General features: G+C 49.1%; 1 protein-coding gene across 1 annotated transcript in view; it reads left to right on the top strand.

Moving 5' to 3' along the window:
- Positions 1–703: 703 nt before the first annotated feature.
- The window catches only part of MTOR (mechanistic target of rapamycin kinase), a 121,023-nt gene continuing 101,443 nt past the window's right edge, over positions 704–20,283 (top strand). The window contains exons 1-13 of the mRNA XM_060088967.1: positions 704–797; positions 2,753–2,928; positions 3,875–3,983; positions 4,684–4,916; positions 6,173–6,373; positions 7,313–7,447; positions 10,788–11,063; positions 11,148–11,256; positions 14,006–14,192; positions 15,163–15,291; positions 16,155–16,399; positions 17,820–18,035; positions 18,738–18,943. Coding sequence (XP_059944950.1) covers positions 2,767–2,928; positions 3,875–3,983; positions 4,684–4,916; positions 6,173–6,373; positions 7,313–7,447; positions 10,788–11,063; positions 11,148–11,256; positions 14,006–14,192; positions 15,163–15,291; positions 16,155–16,399; positions 17,820–18,035; positions 18,738–18,943 — 2,208 coding nt within the window. The 5' untranslated portion in view covers positions 704–797; positions 2,753–2,766. The remainder of the gene's footprint in view (positions 798–2,752; positions 2,929–3,874; positions 3,984–4,683; positions 4,917–6,172; positions 6,374–7,312; positions 7,448–10,787; positions 11,064–11,147; positions 11,257–14,005; positions 14,193–15,162; positions 15,292–16,154; positions 16,400–17,819; positions 18,036–18,737; positions 18,944–20,283) is intronic.

Here is a 20,283-nt window from a genome sequence, read left to right as displayed (position 1 = left end):
CAGACCGTGATTTTTTAAAAAAAGAGATGTAGTCAAATTCCATTTTTGCTATTGATTTTGGAAAGGATGTTTTTTAAATGATACTACTTTGAAATTATTTGTTTACGAGCACCTTATTTAGCTAAAACTTGTCTACGGTTTTTCGCGAATGATCTTGTGAGCTAGATAATTTTGGAAAAGTGGAGAAATCTAAAAAGGCTTTCAAATGCGTATTACATTTCACAAAAGAGAAATCACGGATGCACAAGTAGCGCTAGTCCGAAAATTCCACTTCTTTTGCTCCAGTGATTACAAGCCGCTGGCATCGCTCACACTCTGGTCTCGAAAATTAAATCCGGCGGGGTCGCGAACCTCCGTTTACCGCCTCGTGGTTCCATTCCACGGTACCCAGAGAGCGGAATGCGTACCTCCACAGCCCAGGTGCAGAGGGGAATTATAGTAGCGATGCACCGGATGTGTGCGTGGAAGTGACTGAAGTCAACTCATGACCGATTGGTTCTCCCGAGTGGACCTAAGCCTCCTTTCGCCTGCCACTGGCCATGGGGTTTGTCTATTTGAACAGTCCCCGCCCCCTTGAGAAGCCGGGTCCCTAAGCCTCACTTCTCCTTAATGACTATTGGCCGATGTTCCACTCCATCTTCTCCTTACGCCCGTCGATTGGTCCTTAGGGCTGGGAGCCCGCCTTCCCTCCCGCCCGGCGTAGAGGACAGCGGGGAAGGCGGGTGGTGGGGCCGGGGGCCTGAAGCGGTGGTACCGGCGCTGGCGGGAGCAGCTGAGGCCTTGGCCGAAGCCGCGCGGTGAGTCTGGGACCTGGCACCGACCCCTCCAAGGCGGCGGAATTTCCAGACCCACGGTCAACCTGGTCCGTGGGGGGACCCCGGGAAGTCGTCCGTCTGGGACGTGGGGTCCCCTCAGTACTGGCCCCCACGGAGTTGGGCGCCGCCTGAGCCCTGGACCCGCACCCCCGAGGCAACGCCCACCTCCTCCCGAACCCGCAGGAAACCACCGAACCCTTTAGCCTGCTGTGCGTCTCTGGCGCCACGAAGGCCGGCCCATCAGCTCCTGTATTGCTGGGGCGCCTTTGGGTCTCCTTGCCCATCAGTCACCCCTTCCTCAGAGCCCCCTACAGATTGTCCTCAAAGAGGACCAACGTCAGTGTCAGCCCCTTGCGCTCCACCGTGGAGGCCTCTCAAGAACCCATTCCCCGGAGCTGAGCTTGGTTCCATCCCAGAGTTTCATCCTCTCTGCTTCCCCCGACCCCACCTGACTTTAACTTCAGTAAGCCCTCGCCAAGACCCTTCGGATTTAACTTCTAGTATTTTAATTGAATTCTCTCTGGAGCAGATGGCCTGTGGGCCTTAGACCTTATAAAGATGTGCTGGTTCCTTCCTGAGACTGGAAATTCCTTGCTAGCCTTCCTCCCCCAGACAAGCGCACACACTCTGTGGTTTTCTCATCTGGAGTCCTTGGGTTTCCTCTCCCCTGAAGGCTGACACTTCCTTCTGCACTCTTCTCGGCACTGGAGTATTTAAAAGCTTTTCAGAACCAATTATTCCTTGTTTTTTTTTTTCTCTCTCTCTGCATTTCACAAATTCTTTGAAAAATAAGAAATTTTGAAAACTTGATTTTCTAATATAATCTGGACATACCTAGGATAGGTGCATATGTTACTGCCATAGCAGTCTGCCAGAGCGCTCTCATGGCCACTTTATTGTGGTCGCCTGATTATTTGTATTTCCCCCTAGACTGTAAGCTTATTGAGGGAAGGGGCAGGGCATAAGTGAGGAATGAATGAGTGATCTCGGAAACGAATCAGTCTCTTTTAGAGCACATTCCAAGTCCTAATGTTCTATAGAACTGCGCTGTCCTATACAATAACTATCAGCCACGTGTGGCTTAGAGCACTTGAAATGTGATTGGTCCAAGTTGAGATTACCCTAAGTGTAAAATGCACACTAGATTTTGGAGACTCAGTACAAAAAAGAGAATAGAAAAATAGATCAATAATTTTTATATTGATAACATGTTGAAATGATATTTGGGATGTATCGAATTAAATAAAATATTAATTTTGCCTGTTTCTTTTTACCTTTTCGATATGGCTACAAGGAAATTTAAACTTATTTTTACATTTGTGGCTTGTATTTCTATTGGGCAGTGCTGCTACAGAATAATAACCAATTTCCCTCTTTAAATTGAACTCCTGGAGGAAAAGGACAGTCTTAGGCATGCTTTATTTTCTCTCTACCTCCCCACCTCTAGTACCTGACTCTGTGCCATGTACATAGTAGTCATGATGATAATCATAGCTAACAGCTATTAAGAACTCCCTGTGTGCCTGGCACTACTTTAAGCACTTTTTAACTGTTTAACTGTTCAGTGTGTTAACTCACTTAATCCTCACATCCATCCTGTGAGTTAGGTATTGTTATCCTCTTATTACAGTTTAGGAAACTAAGACATTTTAAGTATCTTTCCTCAAGGTGTATAATTTTGGACTGGATTCACACCCAGGTAGTCTGGCAGCACAGCCCATCATTTGACCCTCTCTCCTATGCTGCCTCTTTGAAACATCAGTCATTGTTGAATGAATCAAGTCTCTCTGCATGTTTTTAGTGAGGTATCCCAACCTTCTTAGGATCCCCAGCCTGACATGGATAGGGTGAAGATCTGTGTTGAGGAGCTGGGGCCATAAATGAGTTCATCGCCATGGTTGGTTACTCAGAATATTAAAGGCAGCTTCTCTCCGAAGAACCTCAGGGCAAGATGCTTGGAACCGGCCCTGCCGCCGCTGCCACAACTACTACCGCATCCAGCAATGTGAGCGTCCTGCAGCAGTTTGCCAGCGGCCTGAAGAGCCGGAATGAGGAGACCAGGGCCAAAGCCGCCAAGGAGCTCCAGCACTATGTCACCATGGAGCTCCGAGAGGTTGGGATTGCTGTGGTTCGGGGCCGTTCATCATGGAGTGTTGGGGTTACATATACCATCCCTGGTTTAGATGCCTCTTGACAGCTAAGTGAGGATTCGGAAAATGCAGAGGTTCCATTTTAGAAAGGCACCGATTTCTCATGTCTGTAGAATGGGCAGGTTCCTTTGCAGTTACACATTTCTGTGGCGTTTCCTATGTTGTGATATTTTAGGAGTCGGCTGCTGCTTTTCATTTTTTTTTCTTTTTCGTGCCACATTCCAGACCTTCCACTCTTTCTGCCTGATAACAGTGGTTGGGATGGGTTTGACGAGTTGGTTGCTTGGGGCTTTCTTTCTTTCTTTTTTTTTTTTCCTTAATTTTTATTTATTTATTTTTATTTTTGACTGTGTTGTGTCTTCATTGCTGTGTGCAGGCTTCCTCTAGTTGCGTTGAGCGGGGGCTGCTCTTCCTTGCGGCGCGGGGGCTTCTCATTGCTGTGGCTTCTGTTGTTGCGGAGCTCGGGGTCTAGGCACGCAGGCTCAGTAGTTGTGGCTCGCGGGCTTAGTTGCTTCGTGGCATGTGGGATCTTCCCGGACCAGGGATCGAACCCGTGTCCCCTGCATTGGCAGGCAGATTCTTAACTACTGTGCCACGAGGGAAGTCCTGGGGCTTTCTAAATAGAGACCAGACTTGAGGTCAGGGGCAATGTCTTGTTTATTCTTATACCCTTGGTACTAGGTAGACTCTAGGACAGGACATGGCCTGCAGAGGAGTAGATACTCGATAAGTATTTGTTAAATACACTGATGAACTGCTCTTCAGTTTAAAACTATAGAAATAGGCAGTAGCCATGTCATCTTTGGCTGGAACTGTACCTCCTGGCTGCCTCTCAGGTCCTAGTCTTTGGAAGCCACCCCACCACCAGGGAGACATTAGAAATTGTTCTGAGTACATCTTCTTTCGTAGATGAGTCAAGAAGAGTCTACTCGCTTCTATGATCAGCTGAACCATCACATTTTTGAACTGGTTTCCAGCTCAGATGCCAATGAGAGGAAAGGTGGCATCTTGGCCATAGGTAAGGACAGAGTTTCTGGTAAGGTGAGAACTGGGAATAAAGGACTCTTCAGCTTTGTGTCTACTGCACCCTGGGTCTGCTTCTTGCTGGACACTTAGTTCACATTTGTTTAATGAATTTTAAGGAGACTTGTGGCTTTCAGTGTACTTATCCAGCTGTTAATTCTAGCAATAGTCCTGGGACATCGACAAAGCAGGTTTTTTCAGATATGGAATCTCAGAACTGTTAAGCGACTTTTCTAGGGCCAGTGTGCCTGAACTGAAACTAGAAGCCTGCTTTCTCTCCACGGCAAAAATGCAGGCTCTGGTTTCTCTGTAGAGCAAAGTTTGGCATAGTGGGGCTTACGAATAGAAAAGTAGAGTTGGGGTGCAGTGAATGAAAGGCAGGTAATTTTCAACCTCCAGGGACTGGTCTTCCATCCTGTGAACTATTATTCAGTCCCAGTTTGTTTTCCTTTTCTTCTTGGGAAAACAAATTATATATACTAAAATGAGGTTACTTTGCTTTATATGAGTAGTTCTGGCACAAATATGAAATCTGTTGGTTAAGATAAAAATTATTTGCATCCTTACTGTCTGGAAATTGCAGTCTGCACTTAAAGTAAAAGGAAGCGGTCACTGGCTAGCTTTCGTCTGAAGGCAGCATACTTTCCTGGACAGCGTGTGCCCTTCCTCACCTTTTGCTTTCCTCTCTTTTCCAGCCAGCCTCATAGGAGTGGAAGGTGGGAATGCCACCCGAATTGGAAGATTTGCTAACTACCTTCGGAACCTCCTCCCCTCCAATGACCCAGTTGTCATGGAAATGGCATCCAAGGCCATCGGTCGCCTCGCCATGGCAGGGGACACTTTTACCGCTGAGTATGTGGAGTTTGAGGTGAAGCGAGCCTTGGAATGGCTGGGTGCTGACCGCAACGAGGGCCGGAGACATGCGGCTGTGAGTGCATGGCGAGTGGTGGCTCCGTGTTGGGGTCCTTCACGCGATGTGCTCAGGTCCCTGAAAGGCAAAGAATGACGGGACGCTCCAGGCAAAGGCACTGGGCTTCTTGGTGGCCTTCGGTTCTGTCCTGAATCCCTTTCTCTCTTCACCCTGAGCTCCGTACCTGAAGAGGAGGCTTAACCTTCTCTTTTGTTGCTTGAGAGGCAGCCCTATGTGCAGTGCTTATCCTGACCTCCAGTTTTCCAGAATCAAAAATGCCTCCCAGGCAGAAGGCACCCCCTCAGCCGTAGGCAAGAGAAGAAGCCACAAGCCAAGAGGCTTACAAAGCCCCAGACAACCGCGCTATTTGCAGGATCCCTCTGTCAAGGTCCCTCCATATCCCGTGGGAAAATGGGAGTACTGGGCTGAAGAGAAGAGCAGGGGAGGGGCTCACTCCCCGCGCTGGGGGAGTTGGCCTGCCTTCTCCCAGGCCTTTCCTGTTTATTTTTTAGTCATTTATTGATCGGTCGGTACGTAGTCCAGACTTCCTCTTTCCCGTTGGCTGTTCTTCATTTGAGGAAGTGGTGGCTTCTTATCCTCTTCTTCTAGACGCACATACTCATTGCTTTCTGAGGCTCATCCCTGAAAGAGGCTGGTGTGATGGGCTAGGAATCCAGGCCGTGAGATGGGGAGAGTCTGTCCTTAAGAGAGGATCTAGGAATGAATGTGATGGGGATCAGAAGCTTCAGTTGGATCCTTTCCAGTCGGTTCCCTCTTCGGGGACAGCAGCGCGAGGAGGGAGCCTGCCTGGGTGAGGGGCCCCCGCGTGGACCCTGGTGCTACTTCCACACTCTGTAACTTGGGGCCGCCTCCGAACCTGCAGTTTTTCCAGGGTCAGATGAAGCTAATAGCAAGATTAAATATTAAACAGGCTTATTCATTCATTCAATACAATGTTTATTGAATGCCTGCTGTATTTCGGGCACATTCTAGGCTATCAGTAGAGCTTGTACAAAGCATTAAACACGTCTGCCCCTTCAGAACTTGTGTCCTAACATGGCAAGCATTCTGCTTCTAAACACCCTGGGATAATGGACACTGAGATGTTGGATCAACTTCACTCTCCTTCCTAGGTCCCCAGAACTTCTGAGCTAGAAGAGTGGGCAAGTGTGCTCCTCTCCTAGTGTATGTAGGCTCTAGGATGACAGGAGGCTGTGTTCCTGAGAGAACAAGACTCTGACCCAGATGAAAGTTCTCTGTGCCTTTTCTCCCAGGTCCTGGTTCTTCGGGAGCTGGCCATCAGCGTCCCCACCTTCTTCTTCCAGCAAGTGCAGCCCTTCTTTGACAATATTTTTGTGGCCGTGTGGGACCCCAAGCAGGCCATCCGTGAGGGAGCTGTGGCCGCACTTCGTGCCTGTCTGATCCTCACCACCCAGCGGGAGCCAAAGGAGATGCAGAAGCCACAGTGGTACAGGGTGAGGAGATGGTTCCATCCCAACCTCCAGCAAAGCACATTTGCGTAGAGTATCACCAGGCCTACAGGGCAGCAGCAGGCCCCTTGTCAAAGAGCAAGTATCCTGTCTGCTTTGGTCTCCCATGGTTTGTTTGGTTTTTTTTGCGGTACGCGGGCCTCTCACTGCCGTGGCCTCTCCCGTTGCGGAGCACAGGCTCCGAACGCGCAGGCTCAGCGGCCATGGCTCACGGGCCCAGCCGCTCCGCGGCATGTGGGATCCTCCCGGACCGGGGCACGAACCCGCGTCCCCTGCATCAGCAGGAAGACTCTCAACCACTGCGCCACCAGGGAGGCCCTCCCATGGTTTTTTAAGCTCAGTATGAATCAGTAGTTATTTTCACGAAAGCGAAGATTTATCGGTAGCCACACCATTGCTTTACGTACCACTAAGAGTGGGACTGTAGTGCCCGTTAAACTCACTGCCTTCTTATCAACAATTGTAAGACATCTTTTTTCAGAGATGTTAAAGTATAGAAATACGGGAGTCTCTGGAGAGATGCCGGTGCTCCTCTAGTATCGTGAGTCCTGTGCTGACTGCCGCTGCCAAGTGAACCTGCTAAGGACCCTTGTCCTACACAAAGAGCCCTGAACATGGGAACCTGGGATTGAAGACCTGGGTTCTCGTCTTGGCCGCTCTGTGACCTTGGACAAGTCACTTAGCTTCTTTGAGCCTCTTGTTTTTTCTCTATTAAGTAGGGGTGGTAGTGGTATCTCCCTCATGGTATTGTTGTGAGAGTTGAAGCTAAATGAAACGAGAGAGCTCAGTGAGTTAGGATTGTTGGTGACACCGGCACGAGGCCCTTAGCAGGCGTGGTAACCTCAGAACCCCCCATATAGATGGGTGGGGCTGCTTTCTAACTCTGGACGTTGGGTCATTTAGGCATTCTGTATCTCTCCGTAGCACACGTTTGAGGAAGCAGAGAAGGGGTTTGACGAGACCTTGGCCAAGGAGAAGGGCATGAATCGCGATGATCGGATCCACGGAGCCTTACTGATCCTCAACGAGCTGGTTCGCATCAGCAGCATGGAGGGAGAGGTGAGAAGCGCGCCTGAGGGGGTCCCGTCTTCTCACGTGCCGTTCTGGGAGCGAGACAGGCGAGATCCTTGTCCTCGAAGAGCTGACGCTTTGCGGGGGGAGCAGGCGGTAGACCAATAAATAGGAACATTGCAGGTAGCAGCAGGTTCTGTGGGGAAGTGGGGTGGTGGGTGACGGGGGTGCGGGGACTCCCTCCCTGAGGTTGGTGCCGTTTGAGCTGAGACCACGTGACATGGAGGAGCCAGCCTTGCAGCGGGCAGGGAGGTGGTGCTCCAGGCAGAGACTTTGAGGTGGAAGAGAGTTTGATACGTTCAGGCGGGAAGGGAAGTGTGGCTGGTGCACCGCGAGCAAGGGAGAGGGCGGGAGGGGCCGCACCCGGGGCCTCACAGCTCGTGGCCCCTACTGGCTCCCGTTCTCCTCACAGGGCTGTGTCCACAGCATGACGTGATGACATCCATCTTTAACAGTCGTTGGCTACTTGTGGGGAAGAGCTTGTGGAGAGGCAGGAAGGGAGGCAGGGAGGTGAGGTAGGAGGTGTGCTGGCTCAAGAAGCAGCTGCCGAGATGGGCTTAAAAGTGCAAGGACTGTATTAGGGAAATAAACTTTGAGAGAAGATGGGGAGGGAGCTGGGAGAGGCTGGGAGAACCATCAGGCCTCAGTGCGTATCCGACCCTGAGAGAACAAGAGCGGGAAGAGCAGTTGGATGGAAGCACCCTAGTCTGCTGTGCGGAGCCATCACAGGGTCCTCAGGCCAGAACTGGCCGTCAGGAGGAGGCCCACCGTAGCCTTCCTACCGTGTTCGTTGTCGGCTAGAAGCAGCTCGTGGAAAGTGTGGCCTTGGCACAGACATGGCCATGGATTTCAGAGTAGCAGCTGGGGCCCTGGGTCGGTTACACTTCTTGTAGCTAGAGGTCCTGTTCTCACGGCTGCCCCAGGAGGCAATTGCAGTCACCTGGGCGAGCAGTGGTGGTGGCTTCGACTGGCACTGGCAGTGTAGACACAAAAGTAGATTCAGGGTCAGTCTGCTGACACCAGATTCAGGGTGTATCTGGGAGGTAGAGCCCCACCTGTGAGTCTTCCTGTGGGGAGCTGGTTGGTGTGGACTTTCACCCCAGGGCTTCCTGCTTCCCTAGCCCCAGCAATCATTTGGTGATGGCTGTGCCCTGGATGTGGGAGCAGCGTGTGCTGCGGTATGTGTAGAAGCACAGCGAGTCTGGCTTTGGATCCCCGCTCCTCTCTATACTGTGTGACTTGGGTAAATTACTTTCCCTCCTTATTTTCCTCAATTTTAATGGGGATTTTATCCACCTCATTGGGCTTCTGTGAGGTTTCTAAATATATGTGAGGTGCTTAGCACAACACCTGATACCTAGTGGGCGTTCCGTAAGTGGTCACCCTCAGAGTTTTCCCCACCCAAGTATAATGTGGTACTTTCCACTGTACCCCACACAGCTCTGGGATCTTTGTTTTCTTCCAGTAAAACAGGGCAATATCACCTAACTGATAGGTTTAAATGAAATAGTACTTGTGATGGTGCTTTGTAAATTATAAAGAACTATCCAAATATAAGGTGTTATAATTTCATAACTTTTTCATTCATTCAACAAATACTAATTGAGCACCTACTATGGACCAGCTATACCGTGTCCTAAGAGCTAGAAGAATAAGGCAGCAATGAATAAAACAGTACGTTCTAGCAAGGGGAGGCAGACAGTACATAAATAAGTAAAAATACATAGTGTAGCATATGGTGATAAGTGCTGTGGAGAAAAGTAGGGCAGGGAAAAGGAATAGGGGATGCTAGCATGGATTACATTTTAAAATATGATGATGTTTGGACACAGCCACGAAGGAGGTAAGAAAAAAGCCATACAAACATCTGGGGATGAGCTTTCTTCCAGACCGCTAGTCCTGGAAGCATGAGGCCCCGTGTCAGGAGCGTGCTGCTTTATGAAGGGAGCAGGACTGCCGTTGTGACAGAGCTGAGTGAGAGGAGCTGGGAGGTGGGGCTGGGGGAATCCCTGGGGCAGGGAGGGTGCTTGTCACCTAGGGTCTCAGTCGCCCCTGTACAGACTGTGCTGGGAATGGATTACGGGAGGGGCCAGGGCTGAGGCCAGGAGTCTCGTCAGGGGGGAACTGCAGCATCTCAGCAGTAGTGGGAGCTGTCGGGGTACAAGGGGGGCTGGATTCTGAATTTGGGATTTGGAGGTCGATAGGAGAGAAGGAAGGGTCAAGGTTTGGGGCCTGAGCAACTAGAAGGGTAGAGCTGCCATCTACTGAGATGGGAGGAACGGGTCTGGGGTAGAAGGTCAGGAGTTTGCTTTTGAACGTGTTAAGTTTAAGATGCGTGTTGGGCGTCTGTGAGCGGAGTTACTGAGTAGCTTCAGGGAGAGATCTGAGCAAGAGAGACAGACTGGGGAGGTCGTTGGCATGTAGCTGTTATTTCCAGTCGTGAGACTGGATGAGGACCCCCAGGGAGCTAGGATAGTTGGAGGAGAGATGGGGGCTGAGAACCTGAGGTTGGGAGATGAGGAAGAACCAAGGGAGACCGAGAAGGAGCCGCAGCAGGGGTGGGGGTGGGGCGCCAGCAAAGCTCAGGGTCCAAGGAGCCAAGAGAAGAAAGGGTTTCAAGGAGGAGGAAACACTAAGTTGGATCAGATGCTGCAGACCATTCGATTTAGCAGCCTAAGAGTACTGGTGACCTTGACAAGAATAGTGGATAAGATATTCTGAAAAATGAAAATAGCTGTGGAAAGAGTTTAGAAGTTTGGAAATTAATTGGTTTGTATCTTTCTCAATTTGGAAAGCTGGAGAATGAGTTATTAAGCAGCCCTTTGAATAGGTAAGAGATGGGGGTTGTCAGCCAGTCAGTGTCCTCCATGCCTCGTATGGAATTCCTAGGACTCTGAGAAAATTAACTTGCCTGAGTTGTCTCTACCTGGGTTTCCGGTGAGAAGAGGGAGAGCAGAGCGTCCTTCGCAGGACGGGCCTGGGGCTGCCCCTCGCCCTCGCGGGAGGCGCCGTTGCTAGATCCTAGGTCTGTTGTCACAGCCATCCGCAAGTCAGCTTTCCCAAACCAAGGGTGGGGTAGGGGGTTCTTGGGGGCCAGACCCCTGCTGCTTCTTCATCGTTCAGTAGGTGGTGCTCTTCTGCCTAAATTAGAACAGGTTCAGGCCCCCTGCAAGGTCCTGGGGAAATCGAATCCTAGAGATGAAGAGTGGCCGCCGCCCACTGTGGGAAGAGTTGCGTTTCAGGGTTGGGCTCGTGTTGTCGGCAGACTCCCTGGTGCCTAGGCAAATGCCGCTTGTAAGTAAAGGTGACTTTTCTGCCACGTATATAGCGCCTGAGAGAAGAAATGGAAGAAATCACACAGCAGCAGTTGGTACACGACAAGTACTGCAAGGATCTCATGGGCTTCGGAACGAAACCTCGTCACATCACCCCCTTCACCAGTTTCCAGGCCATGCAGCCCCAGCAGTCAAACGCCTTGGTGGGACTGCTGGGGTACAGCTCTCACCAAGGCCTCATGGGCTTCGGGGCTTCCCCCAGCCCAGCGAAGTCCACCCTGGTGGAGAGTCGCTGCTGCAGAGACTTGATGGAGGAGAAATTTGATCAGGTCAGTGGCAGGAGGTCCGCTCCCTCTTCTCCCAGGCTCCACGCCTCCCTTTCCTTTGCCAACCCTGTGTGCTTCCTGTCTCAGGTGTGCCAGTGGGTGCTGAAGTGCAGGAATAGCAAGAACTCGCTGATCCAAATGACAATCCTGAATTTGCTGCCCCGCTTGGCTGCCTTCCGACCGTCTGCCTTCACAGGTGAGGATGTCCATGGACGTGTCATGTCATTACCCATTCAAGGGTAATTAAACAGAGAAGACGAGGTGCCAGAAAGTTATGTCTGCTTCTCATTTGAAGCAGTGCCTGCTGAGGGGCTAGTCTCTGGTCTCTTGCCTCTATCCAGCTTCAGTGGCATCTAGTTCAGGTTTTCTGTAAATGTCTGAGGCAGCAAACACAGGAACAATGCGAATGTGCTGGCAGAGGCACTTCTAGAGCCAGGCAAGTTCTCGTGTGTGGAAGCCAGCACGTTCATGCATGGACTTCTGAGAGACCACAGGAAGGGCAGTTTGGGTTTCAGTGGTGTGCAGCGTCCAGTCTGTGGGGCAGGGAGGATCCGGGGACAGTCCTGTGTCTGTTCCTGAGGTGGGCATCGGGCTGCCGCCCCCTCACAGGGAGGAAGGACCGGATGCTTCAGAGGCTGGTTTCACGGGTAATAGACTGGGTTCCCGAATTCCTGAATTCTTGCCCTGTTCCCACTGGGCGGTGTGAATTCCTGGCTCCTGAAGCTGGCCCAGCTCAGACACTGGTTTCTCCCTGAGGCCTTGCTGGGTCACTCTAGCTAGAAACGTGCTTTTCCTCTTCCGTTACAACCCCCAGCTGTGGAAAGGCTTTGGCGTCATCAGACCTGGGGTGAATCTTGCCTCTGTTCTTAACTGTGAGGTTTGGGGCAGGTTATTTGACCTTCCCGGGCCTCCACTTCCTGACTTGTCAAATTAGAGTGACAGTCCTTGCCTCACAAGATGAGCTGCTTTAATGTCTAGGCACCTCTCTAAGTGCCTGACACAGAGTAAGCTCCAAGAAATAGAAACCATTATTGTTGCTGCTTCCCCTAGCTATTTCAAAGCCATTTTAGAAACAAGATAAAGGTGAAAATTATAATAATACTCCAGTTGCCTGTTCATACTTAGTGTCCTTGTCTCACCTCCCTCCTTGCTGAGTGTAGAGGCCCCGGCCCTCCATCTCTTTCCTCTTCACTATGGTGCATGCTTAATAAGCGTTCAGGACCCGGTGAGAGGCAGGATGGGAAATGAAAGGCCAGCCTGACCCTCAGCAGGTGCCGTTCCCTAGCACAGACTCTTTTCACACCACCCAGCTCAGATGAAAGCAGAGAAATGCAGCCGGTGAGGTGGTAAATGTGCTGGGTGTGAGAATAGGTGTTAGGAGAGGATGAGACGATTAGCCACATAAAATCACTGAACCAGAGAGAAGGGATATAATGAGAATCACCCATATTTTTTCAGTTTTCCATTCTTCTCACCTGGTACCCAGCAGCTTTTCTCTTTTTTAATGAACAGACATGCGCCTATTCAGTAGAGCTTTAAATGATCTTGGTTTGAAAGTCTGTGGCTCAAAAGAGAATAATAACTAGGCCAAATTTGATCAAAGTCTGGCATGCTGTAGAGGCGGTTACCTCAGGAAGTTCAAAAGACGGCCTAGCAGCAGGACACAAAGGCTCAGAGGGGCCCCTAGGTTTGTTCTTTTGACGTGAGTTTTTGTTGTTTTATTAAATAATATACTAAAATATGTTCTGGAAATTCAGCCTGGGCAGCCTCCATAAGTACAGTCTCATTGGGAAAGCGCCACTTTTTTAAAGCTTGCAGTTTGGAAGTCACTGCGTGCACTTCCTGATGATGCAAGCTTTGGGAATATCAAAAATACTCCCCCTAGGATTGGGCTGGAATCTCAAGCAATGTCAGATTCCTAATCTCTTGGGGTGCTAAGTCTGGTTAAGATCATTTCCTGCTGAAACGCTGTCCTGCCCTGCAAAGGTCCCATTTTTCTCGTTGGTGCACTCTGATTTGAGAGTTGTATCACCTTGGTCTCTGACTGTTTTCAAGCTCCAGCATGCTTCAACGGCATTGGACCGTGAGCTGTGAGAGAAGACATTTCTCGATAGCATAAATGCAGTGCTGTATGTGTGCTGTTTGGGAGTCTAGTTCACTGTCTCCTAAATGTGGGCCTGGTGGCCTTGAACACCCCTCACTTTCTACCGGATGCGTGGTCTTGCTTGTATGGGCTGCTGGTGCACGGACTTGAGGCCAGAAAGACGGAAGAGAAGAAATGGAAGAGGGGCAAGAGGCAGGAAATACCAGCCTTCTGAAGAGTCGTAGCACTTTAGCTTAAACTGCCCAAGAATCACCTACCCATGCACACTGGCTTTTGTAAACTTAATGAAAACACATATGTGGCTTTCCAAATTACAGACTAAATCTTGTTCTGTTAAATATAACTGTAACAGAAGTCTCTAGGTGATAGCAAAGTGATTTCTAGGCCTAAGCTGAATGGAATAGCCTGTTTATTGCGAACAGTTTTCAATATTACTTTAAATTTCCAGATAATATAAAATAGCTTAGATGATTCTCTCTTTGTTTTTAACCAAGGTTTAACATATATTTCTTAAACAAAAGCATGTAATCTGTCCCTCAAAATTTAATGCTAATGGGGATAATTAATGCAATATTGTTTTGGAGACACTTTTAAGTTTTTGTGTTTTTTTTAAATTAAAGGAAAAACAGCTTATATTTCTAATATTTCTAAAAGCTGTATCAGAGGAGTGATTATCAAGCAAAGAGTTTGGTTAATGCATTCTCTAAATTCTTCTTAATATCTTTCCAACAAGCTTTCTTAATTTATTCTTAAATTTAAGTGTTTTATAGGAACTTTGACCTTTCATATGTAGACCACCCCTCACCTTGAGCCATATACACTTTGTCGTTTCTGTGCTCAGATACCCAGTACCTCCAGGATACCATGAACCATGTCCTAAGCTGTGTCAAGAAGGAGAAGGAACGGACAGCAGCCTTCCAAGCCCTGGGGCTACTTTCTGTGGCTGTGAGGTCTGAGTTTAAGGTCTATTTACCTCGTGTGCTGGACATCATCCGAGCAGCCCTGCCTCCTAAGGACTTTGCCCATAAGTAAGCATCTCTATTATGATTTCATCTTCCACCCCATTTGGTTGGAGAGGGAGGATGCTCCATCCCAGTTTCCATGGAGCTGAAGCCTGTTCTCTGCGTCATTAACCAGCAAATCATATAATGAATAGCCCTTCCTCAGTTGAGTTCCAGCCTTTCCCAGATGAAGTGAAATGGATGTAAATATTTGGGGAGGTTGAATACCTGTGAACGTGTTAGATACCGGTGCTGTTCTCGATATTATTTACTGGGAATCTCCTAGTTTTGTTCTTTTCTCTGGCTTTCAAAGGTCTGATTTTGATAACAGCTAAAGCGAGGGTTCCTAGATGGGAACTGAGGGGACCTAATGGTCACCTTTTTCTTTATCATTGAAGTTGGATACATTATCCTACCTCTTGAAACGTCCCAGTGAATAAAATATGAGAAAGACCTTCAGCACCCTGCAAGGTGGCGAGGCTGGGGAATCTCCTCTAAGTCTTAGGAGGTCCGTGTTCATTAGAATCGTGTCTTCATTGTTCCCTGTGTGTTAGTAGCGAGGCTTGCGCTGGTGAATTAATGAGCCTCGCCCGTTTCAAGCCCAGCCTTCTCCTCATAGGGAGAAGAATTTCTTCTCATATGATGGCTGTGCCCTGCACTCGTGGTCCCCAATGTGCACGTTGTTCAGTTTGCTTCCTAAATAGGGACCTTGGCCAGCACCACACTAACCCACATGGTGCCTTTTGTGTGAATTCTGAAGTGGGGCCCCTTCCTCAAGAGACTTTACTGCCATCTGCTGGTCATTTGTTTTAAATATCCAAGTCTGCAGTGACTACAGTGTGATGGGCCCCTGGCCTGTGCAGTAGTAGGTAACCTGCACACCCACATGGGGTGGCCCCGCCTGGGTAACCTGCCCTCCTTGCCCCAAGGTAGTTTTGAGGTAGGGTATCACAAAATGCCGTTATGTCTAAACTAGCCACTCTTCGGTTCTCTGCAGGAGACAGAAGGCAATGCAGGTGGATGCCACAGTGTTTACCTGCATCAGCATGCTGGCCCGAGCGATGGGGCCGGGCATCCAGCAGGACATCAAGGAGCTGCTGGAGCCCATGCTGGCGGTGGGACTGAGGTGGGTGTCGGGCACCTGAGCTGTCCCCGGCTTGGGTAGTATGAGGCTTGAGCCACAGTCCTGGGTCTGTGTTGAAAGAGCGAGGCGTGGCTATTTACACATTAAATTGGATAGGTAGGATAGCTCACACTAAACTCATAGGCTAGTTTCAAATCCAGGTTTCATCACTATCTAGCTGGGTGATCGTAAATAAATTATTTAACTTCTCTGAGCCTCAGCTTTCTAGTCTGAAAAGTGGGTACAGCAGCAGTTCCTATGGTCTAGGTTTGTCGTGGGGATTAAGTGAAAGAGTTCACGAAATAGCCACTCTTAGTACAGTGCAGGGTGTATAAGAAATGCACCACTGGGAATTTCTTGGCGGTCTGGTAGTTAGGACCCAGTGCTGCCCAGATCCGGGTTTGATTCAATCCCTGGTTGGGGAACTAAGATCCCACAAGCCATGTGGCGTGGCCAAAAAAAAAAAAAAAAAGTGCTCCGTTAATGTTTGCAGCTATCATTTATATTATGATGGGCAAATTGCTTAAGCTTCCTACACTTTTGTTCTCTTCATCTATAAAATAAGGACGATGCTCTCAATCTGCTTCCCAGATTGTTTATTGAGACTTGGTTTTCCATAGGGACTGAATTACAGTAAACAAGTTCTCTCAAGGCAAAACCCAGAAAATCATAGATTGTTTTGAAATATGGGATCAGGCCAAGAGAGTTTAAGATATATATTCTATTTCATTGTATCCTTTCTGCTTTAAAGACTAAGCAGGGATGGGGCCTGATCCCCTTGCTGGACAAGAAGGGCTGTTTCTTCCCAAGACCAGACCAAATGTCATATATCCAGCCCCTTATGTGACTGGTTTCCTTTTCCTCAGCCCTGCCCTCACAGCTGTGCTCTACGACCTGAGCCGTCAGATTCCACAGCTGAAAAAGGACATCCAAGATGGACTCCTGAAGATGCTGTCCCTGGTCCTTATGCACAAACCCCTCCGGCACCCAGGCATGCCCAAGGGCCTGGCCCATCAGCTGGCTTCCCCTGGCCTCACGACCCTCCCTGAGGCCAGCGATGTGGGCAGCATTACCCTTGCCCTCCGAACTCTTGGCAGTTTTGAATTTGAAGGTAAGAAATTGCGATGGTACAGATGAACCGGTTTGCAGGGCAGAAATAGAGACACAGATGTAGAGAACAAACATATGGACACCAAGGGGGGGAAAGTGGTGGTGGAGGGGGGTGCTGGGATGAATTGGGAGATTGGGATTGACATGTACACACTGATGTGTATAAAATAGATGACTAATAACCTGCTGTATAAAAAAATAAATTAAATTAAAAAAATTTTTTTTAAAAAACCAAAAAATTGCGGTGGCTCTTGCCAGGATAGTCAGTGATACTGGGAACCTCGAGAAAAGAATGAGGGTGCCTAGAATTCCTGGCTCTTGTCCTGGAGACAGGGTAGCTGATTCTATAGCAGCTCATCCTTTTATAGTCTTTCCGTATATGGTTAATTCCTACCGTTTGTTTCTTTGTCCCATACAAAGACAAAGGAAAAGGGGGTGGGGGCAGATGGTGTTGAGGAAAAGTATGCATTGATCCAAGGAACTAATGCTGCAGAGATGGATCACCCTCACCTTGTCACCTGCCTTTGGCTGAGATGGTATTGAATTCTTTAAAATGTATAAGCAGGGCTTGGGGGTATTTTCATTCCAGTGGGGGTGTGATTTCCAAGACTGCTGTACTGTGTAGTTCAGTTTGGAATTCTAAGCTACCGATAAACCCACATTAATGCCTTAGGGAGATAGGTTTCAGTAGAGAAAAATGGACACTTTTGAAATGTAAGATTGTGTAGGTGGTATTGGTTAAGGCTCCAGGGAAACAAACAAGTACAAAAAGCGTAGACGTGCTGAGTACTTGCAGCATCAGTAGTTTCCCTGTTGCAGTTCCTCCATTTACACGGATTAACACCCAGGATAATCTATTTCTTTTCTCTTTTTTTTTTTTAACATCTTTATTGGAGTATAATTGCTTTACAATGGTGTGTTAGTTTCTGCTGTATAACAAAGTGAATCAGCTATACATATACATATACATATATCCCCATATCTCCTCCCAATCTATTTCTAAGGAATAGAAAGTAGCTATATTTAAACCCAGCCTATATCAAACTCTCTTTTTGGTATTTAAATCTGGGAACTAAAATAGACGAGGTAAATTTGATCAAAAATTGTTTTACTCTCTGAGAATATAAAGGGCTGGGTCCAAATAAAACAAAATAATTCACTTTTTGAAGGAAATAAAGGATTGGGATGGAGGCAGGGAGGAAATGCCTTTTGTATGTCTCCCAGCTCCTTTTCCACCTCCCTTCTGCCTTTCTGCTCATTGGAAGATCATTTTTAAGAGAAGAGTTTGGGGTCAGTATCTTGCTGGTCAGTACCTTGTTGAAAATTAGTGGCCATGGAATGGAAAATGCAGCTAGCGAGTTGCAGACCTGCTGTCCAAAGCAGCAGTGTTTATTCTGTCTTTTCTCTGCCTTTGTATCCAGGCCACTCTCTGACCCAGTTTGTCCGCCACTGTGCGGATCACTTCCTGAACAGCGAGCACAAGGAGATCCGCATGGAAGCCGCCCGCACCTGCTCCCGCCTGCTCACGCCCTCTGTCCACCTCATCAGTGGCCACGCTCACGTGGTTAGCCAGACCGCAGTGCAAGTGGTGGCGGATGTGCTCAGCAAACTGCTCGTGGTCGGGATAACAGATCCTGGTAAAGTTTGAGACGGAGGCAGTCTAGGGAAGTGTAGGTGCCTGGGGCAGTTGGAAGTAGCCAGTTTCCTTTCATGGCCTCAACAAGCTGATGTCCAGCATTATCTCTGGCAAAGCCTTAGGCTTGGCTACGCCAGCCTATTGCTGTAAGATAATCGGCCTTAGATTCTATTATCTTGGACTTCCCCAGTGGCGCGGGGTTAAGAATCCACCTGCCACTGCAGGGGACATGGGTTTGATCTCTGGTCCGGGAGGATCCCACATGCCGCGGAGCAGCTGGGCCCATGCGCCACAGCTGCTGAGCCTGCGCTCTAGAGCCCGCGAGCCACAGCTGCTGAGCCTGTGTGCCACAACTACTGAGGCCCACGAGCCTAGGGCCCATGCTTTGCAACAAGAGAAGCCACCGCAGTGAGAAGCCCACACACTGCAATGAAGAGTAGCCTCCTCTCACCAAAACTGGAGAAAGCCCGCGCACAGCAACGAAGACCCAACGCAGCCAAAAATAAATAAATAAATAATTTATTTTTTTAAAAAAATTCTATTATCTTTGCTCCTGTGAGTAGAGAAAAAAATGACAGGTTTGGTGAGAGAAGGGTATCTGGAATCCTCTCCCTAGCCTGATGGCAGTGGAAGCAGAAACTGGGAAAGGACTGGAGGGAGGAGAGGAGTGAAGAGGCACTGAAAGGCTCAATTGCTCTTGCAGACCCCGACATCCGCTACTGTGTCTTGGCATCCTTGGATGAGCGCTTTGACGCACACCTGGCCCAGGCAGAGAATCTGCAGGCCCTGTTTGTGGCCCTGAATGACCAGGTGTTTGAGATCCGGGAGCTGGCCATCTGCACCGTGGGCCGGCTCAGCAGCATGAACCCTGCCTTCGTCATGCCCTTCCTGCGCAAGATGCTCATCCAGGTAAGGATGTGACGGTCACACCTCGTGGTAGTGGGGAACGCACGTTCATCGTGAGTGCGCTTTGGGGAACGAGAGTTGAGGAGGAGGAAGGGAGAGAAAGAGCGAGATGCCTGGTAGAAGCCACATTTGGCTCGAAGAGCCCACGTGTTTTCCCGGCTTGGTAATTGCGGTTCTAGTGCTTATCACCTCATAAGCCTCTTGTCAGCGTGACTCGCAAGCTGACCTCTCACATGGCTCTTCCTTTTTCCTGGGAAGTCACCAGCGAGTCCGTCCCTTGCCCCTCTTCACTGCCTCCGCTGCAGGTGGTGTCAGTCTGCCCAGCGCCTCGCGATCCTTCCGCTCCTGCTTCCGCTGATGCCAGGCCAGGCACAGGGGCCAGATATGGGAACGGTTCCAGCACTGTTTCTCGTCATCCTTGCCCCTGGTCTGTGGTCCCTGGCTGTCGTTCCTAAGTAATGTGACATGCCAAGCTAAGCTGCTTGGACTAGAGCCTCGGGTCGATGCGGGTTGGCATTGCTGCTAGAGCTGGTGGGATTTCCATTTCCTGCTGAAGCCTGTCTTCTGGTTCTTGTCTTCACCCGGCCGAGTAAGTTCTCTGGCTGCCTTGTGGACGATGCACAGAGTCCAGCCCTTCCTGCCTCAAGTTATTTCCACCCACCTCTTCTGGGTCTCAGTGTGGCTCACCTGGTCATCTACTGTCCCCCGACTCCATCCTGTCCCCACCACATCCTCTGCTTCATGATCCTCCCCATGGTTTCTTTTGAAATAAACACTTTTCATAACATATAAAGAACTTAAACATAGAAAGTTATTAATATAACTTCTACCCTAAAGAAATGTCATTTATTCACAGTCTATCATAATTAAAGTGACTGTGAGGGGTTCCCTGGTGGCGCAGTGGTTGAGAGTCCGTCTGCCAATGCAGGGGACACAGGTTCATGCCCCGGTCCGGGAGGATCCCACATGCCGCGGAGCGGCTGGGCCCGTGAGCCATGGCCGCTGAGCCTGCGCGTCCGGAGCCTGTGCTCCGCAACGGGAGAGGCCACAACGGTGAGAGGCCCGCGTACCGCAAAAAAAAAAAAAAAAAAAAAAGTGACTGTGAGTTATATCATCAGTGAACAAATTAAAAGATTATACTTATGTTGGCACTTGTGTTTTTAGCCTAATGGTTCACTCCTTAACTGCTGGCCCGTGTTAGGAGTGCCTATCCTTTTAAGTCTTTTTGAAATAGCTAACGTTTGGGGAAGGAAAAGAAATCATTGTTGAGCCTGCCGGCTCAAACCATGCTAAATAAGCTTGATAGAGAAATATCTCCTAATGAGAATATCAGTACGTTCATT

This window comes from Mesoplodon densirostris, chromosome 2 (assembly GCF_025265405.1).
Source record: "Mesoplodon densirostris isolate mMesDen1 chromosome 2, mMesDen1 primary haplotype, whole genome shotgun sequence".
In the NCBI taxonomy this organism is placed as follows: domain Eukaryota; kingdom Metazoa; phylum Chordata; class Mammalia; order Artiodactyla; family Ziphiidae; genus Mesoplodon; species Mesoplodon densirostris.
This window is presented reverse-complemented; position numbering and strand designations above follow the sequence as displayed.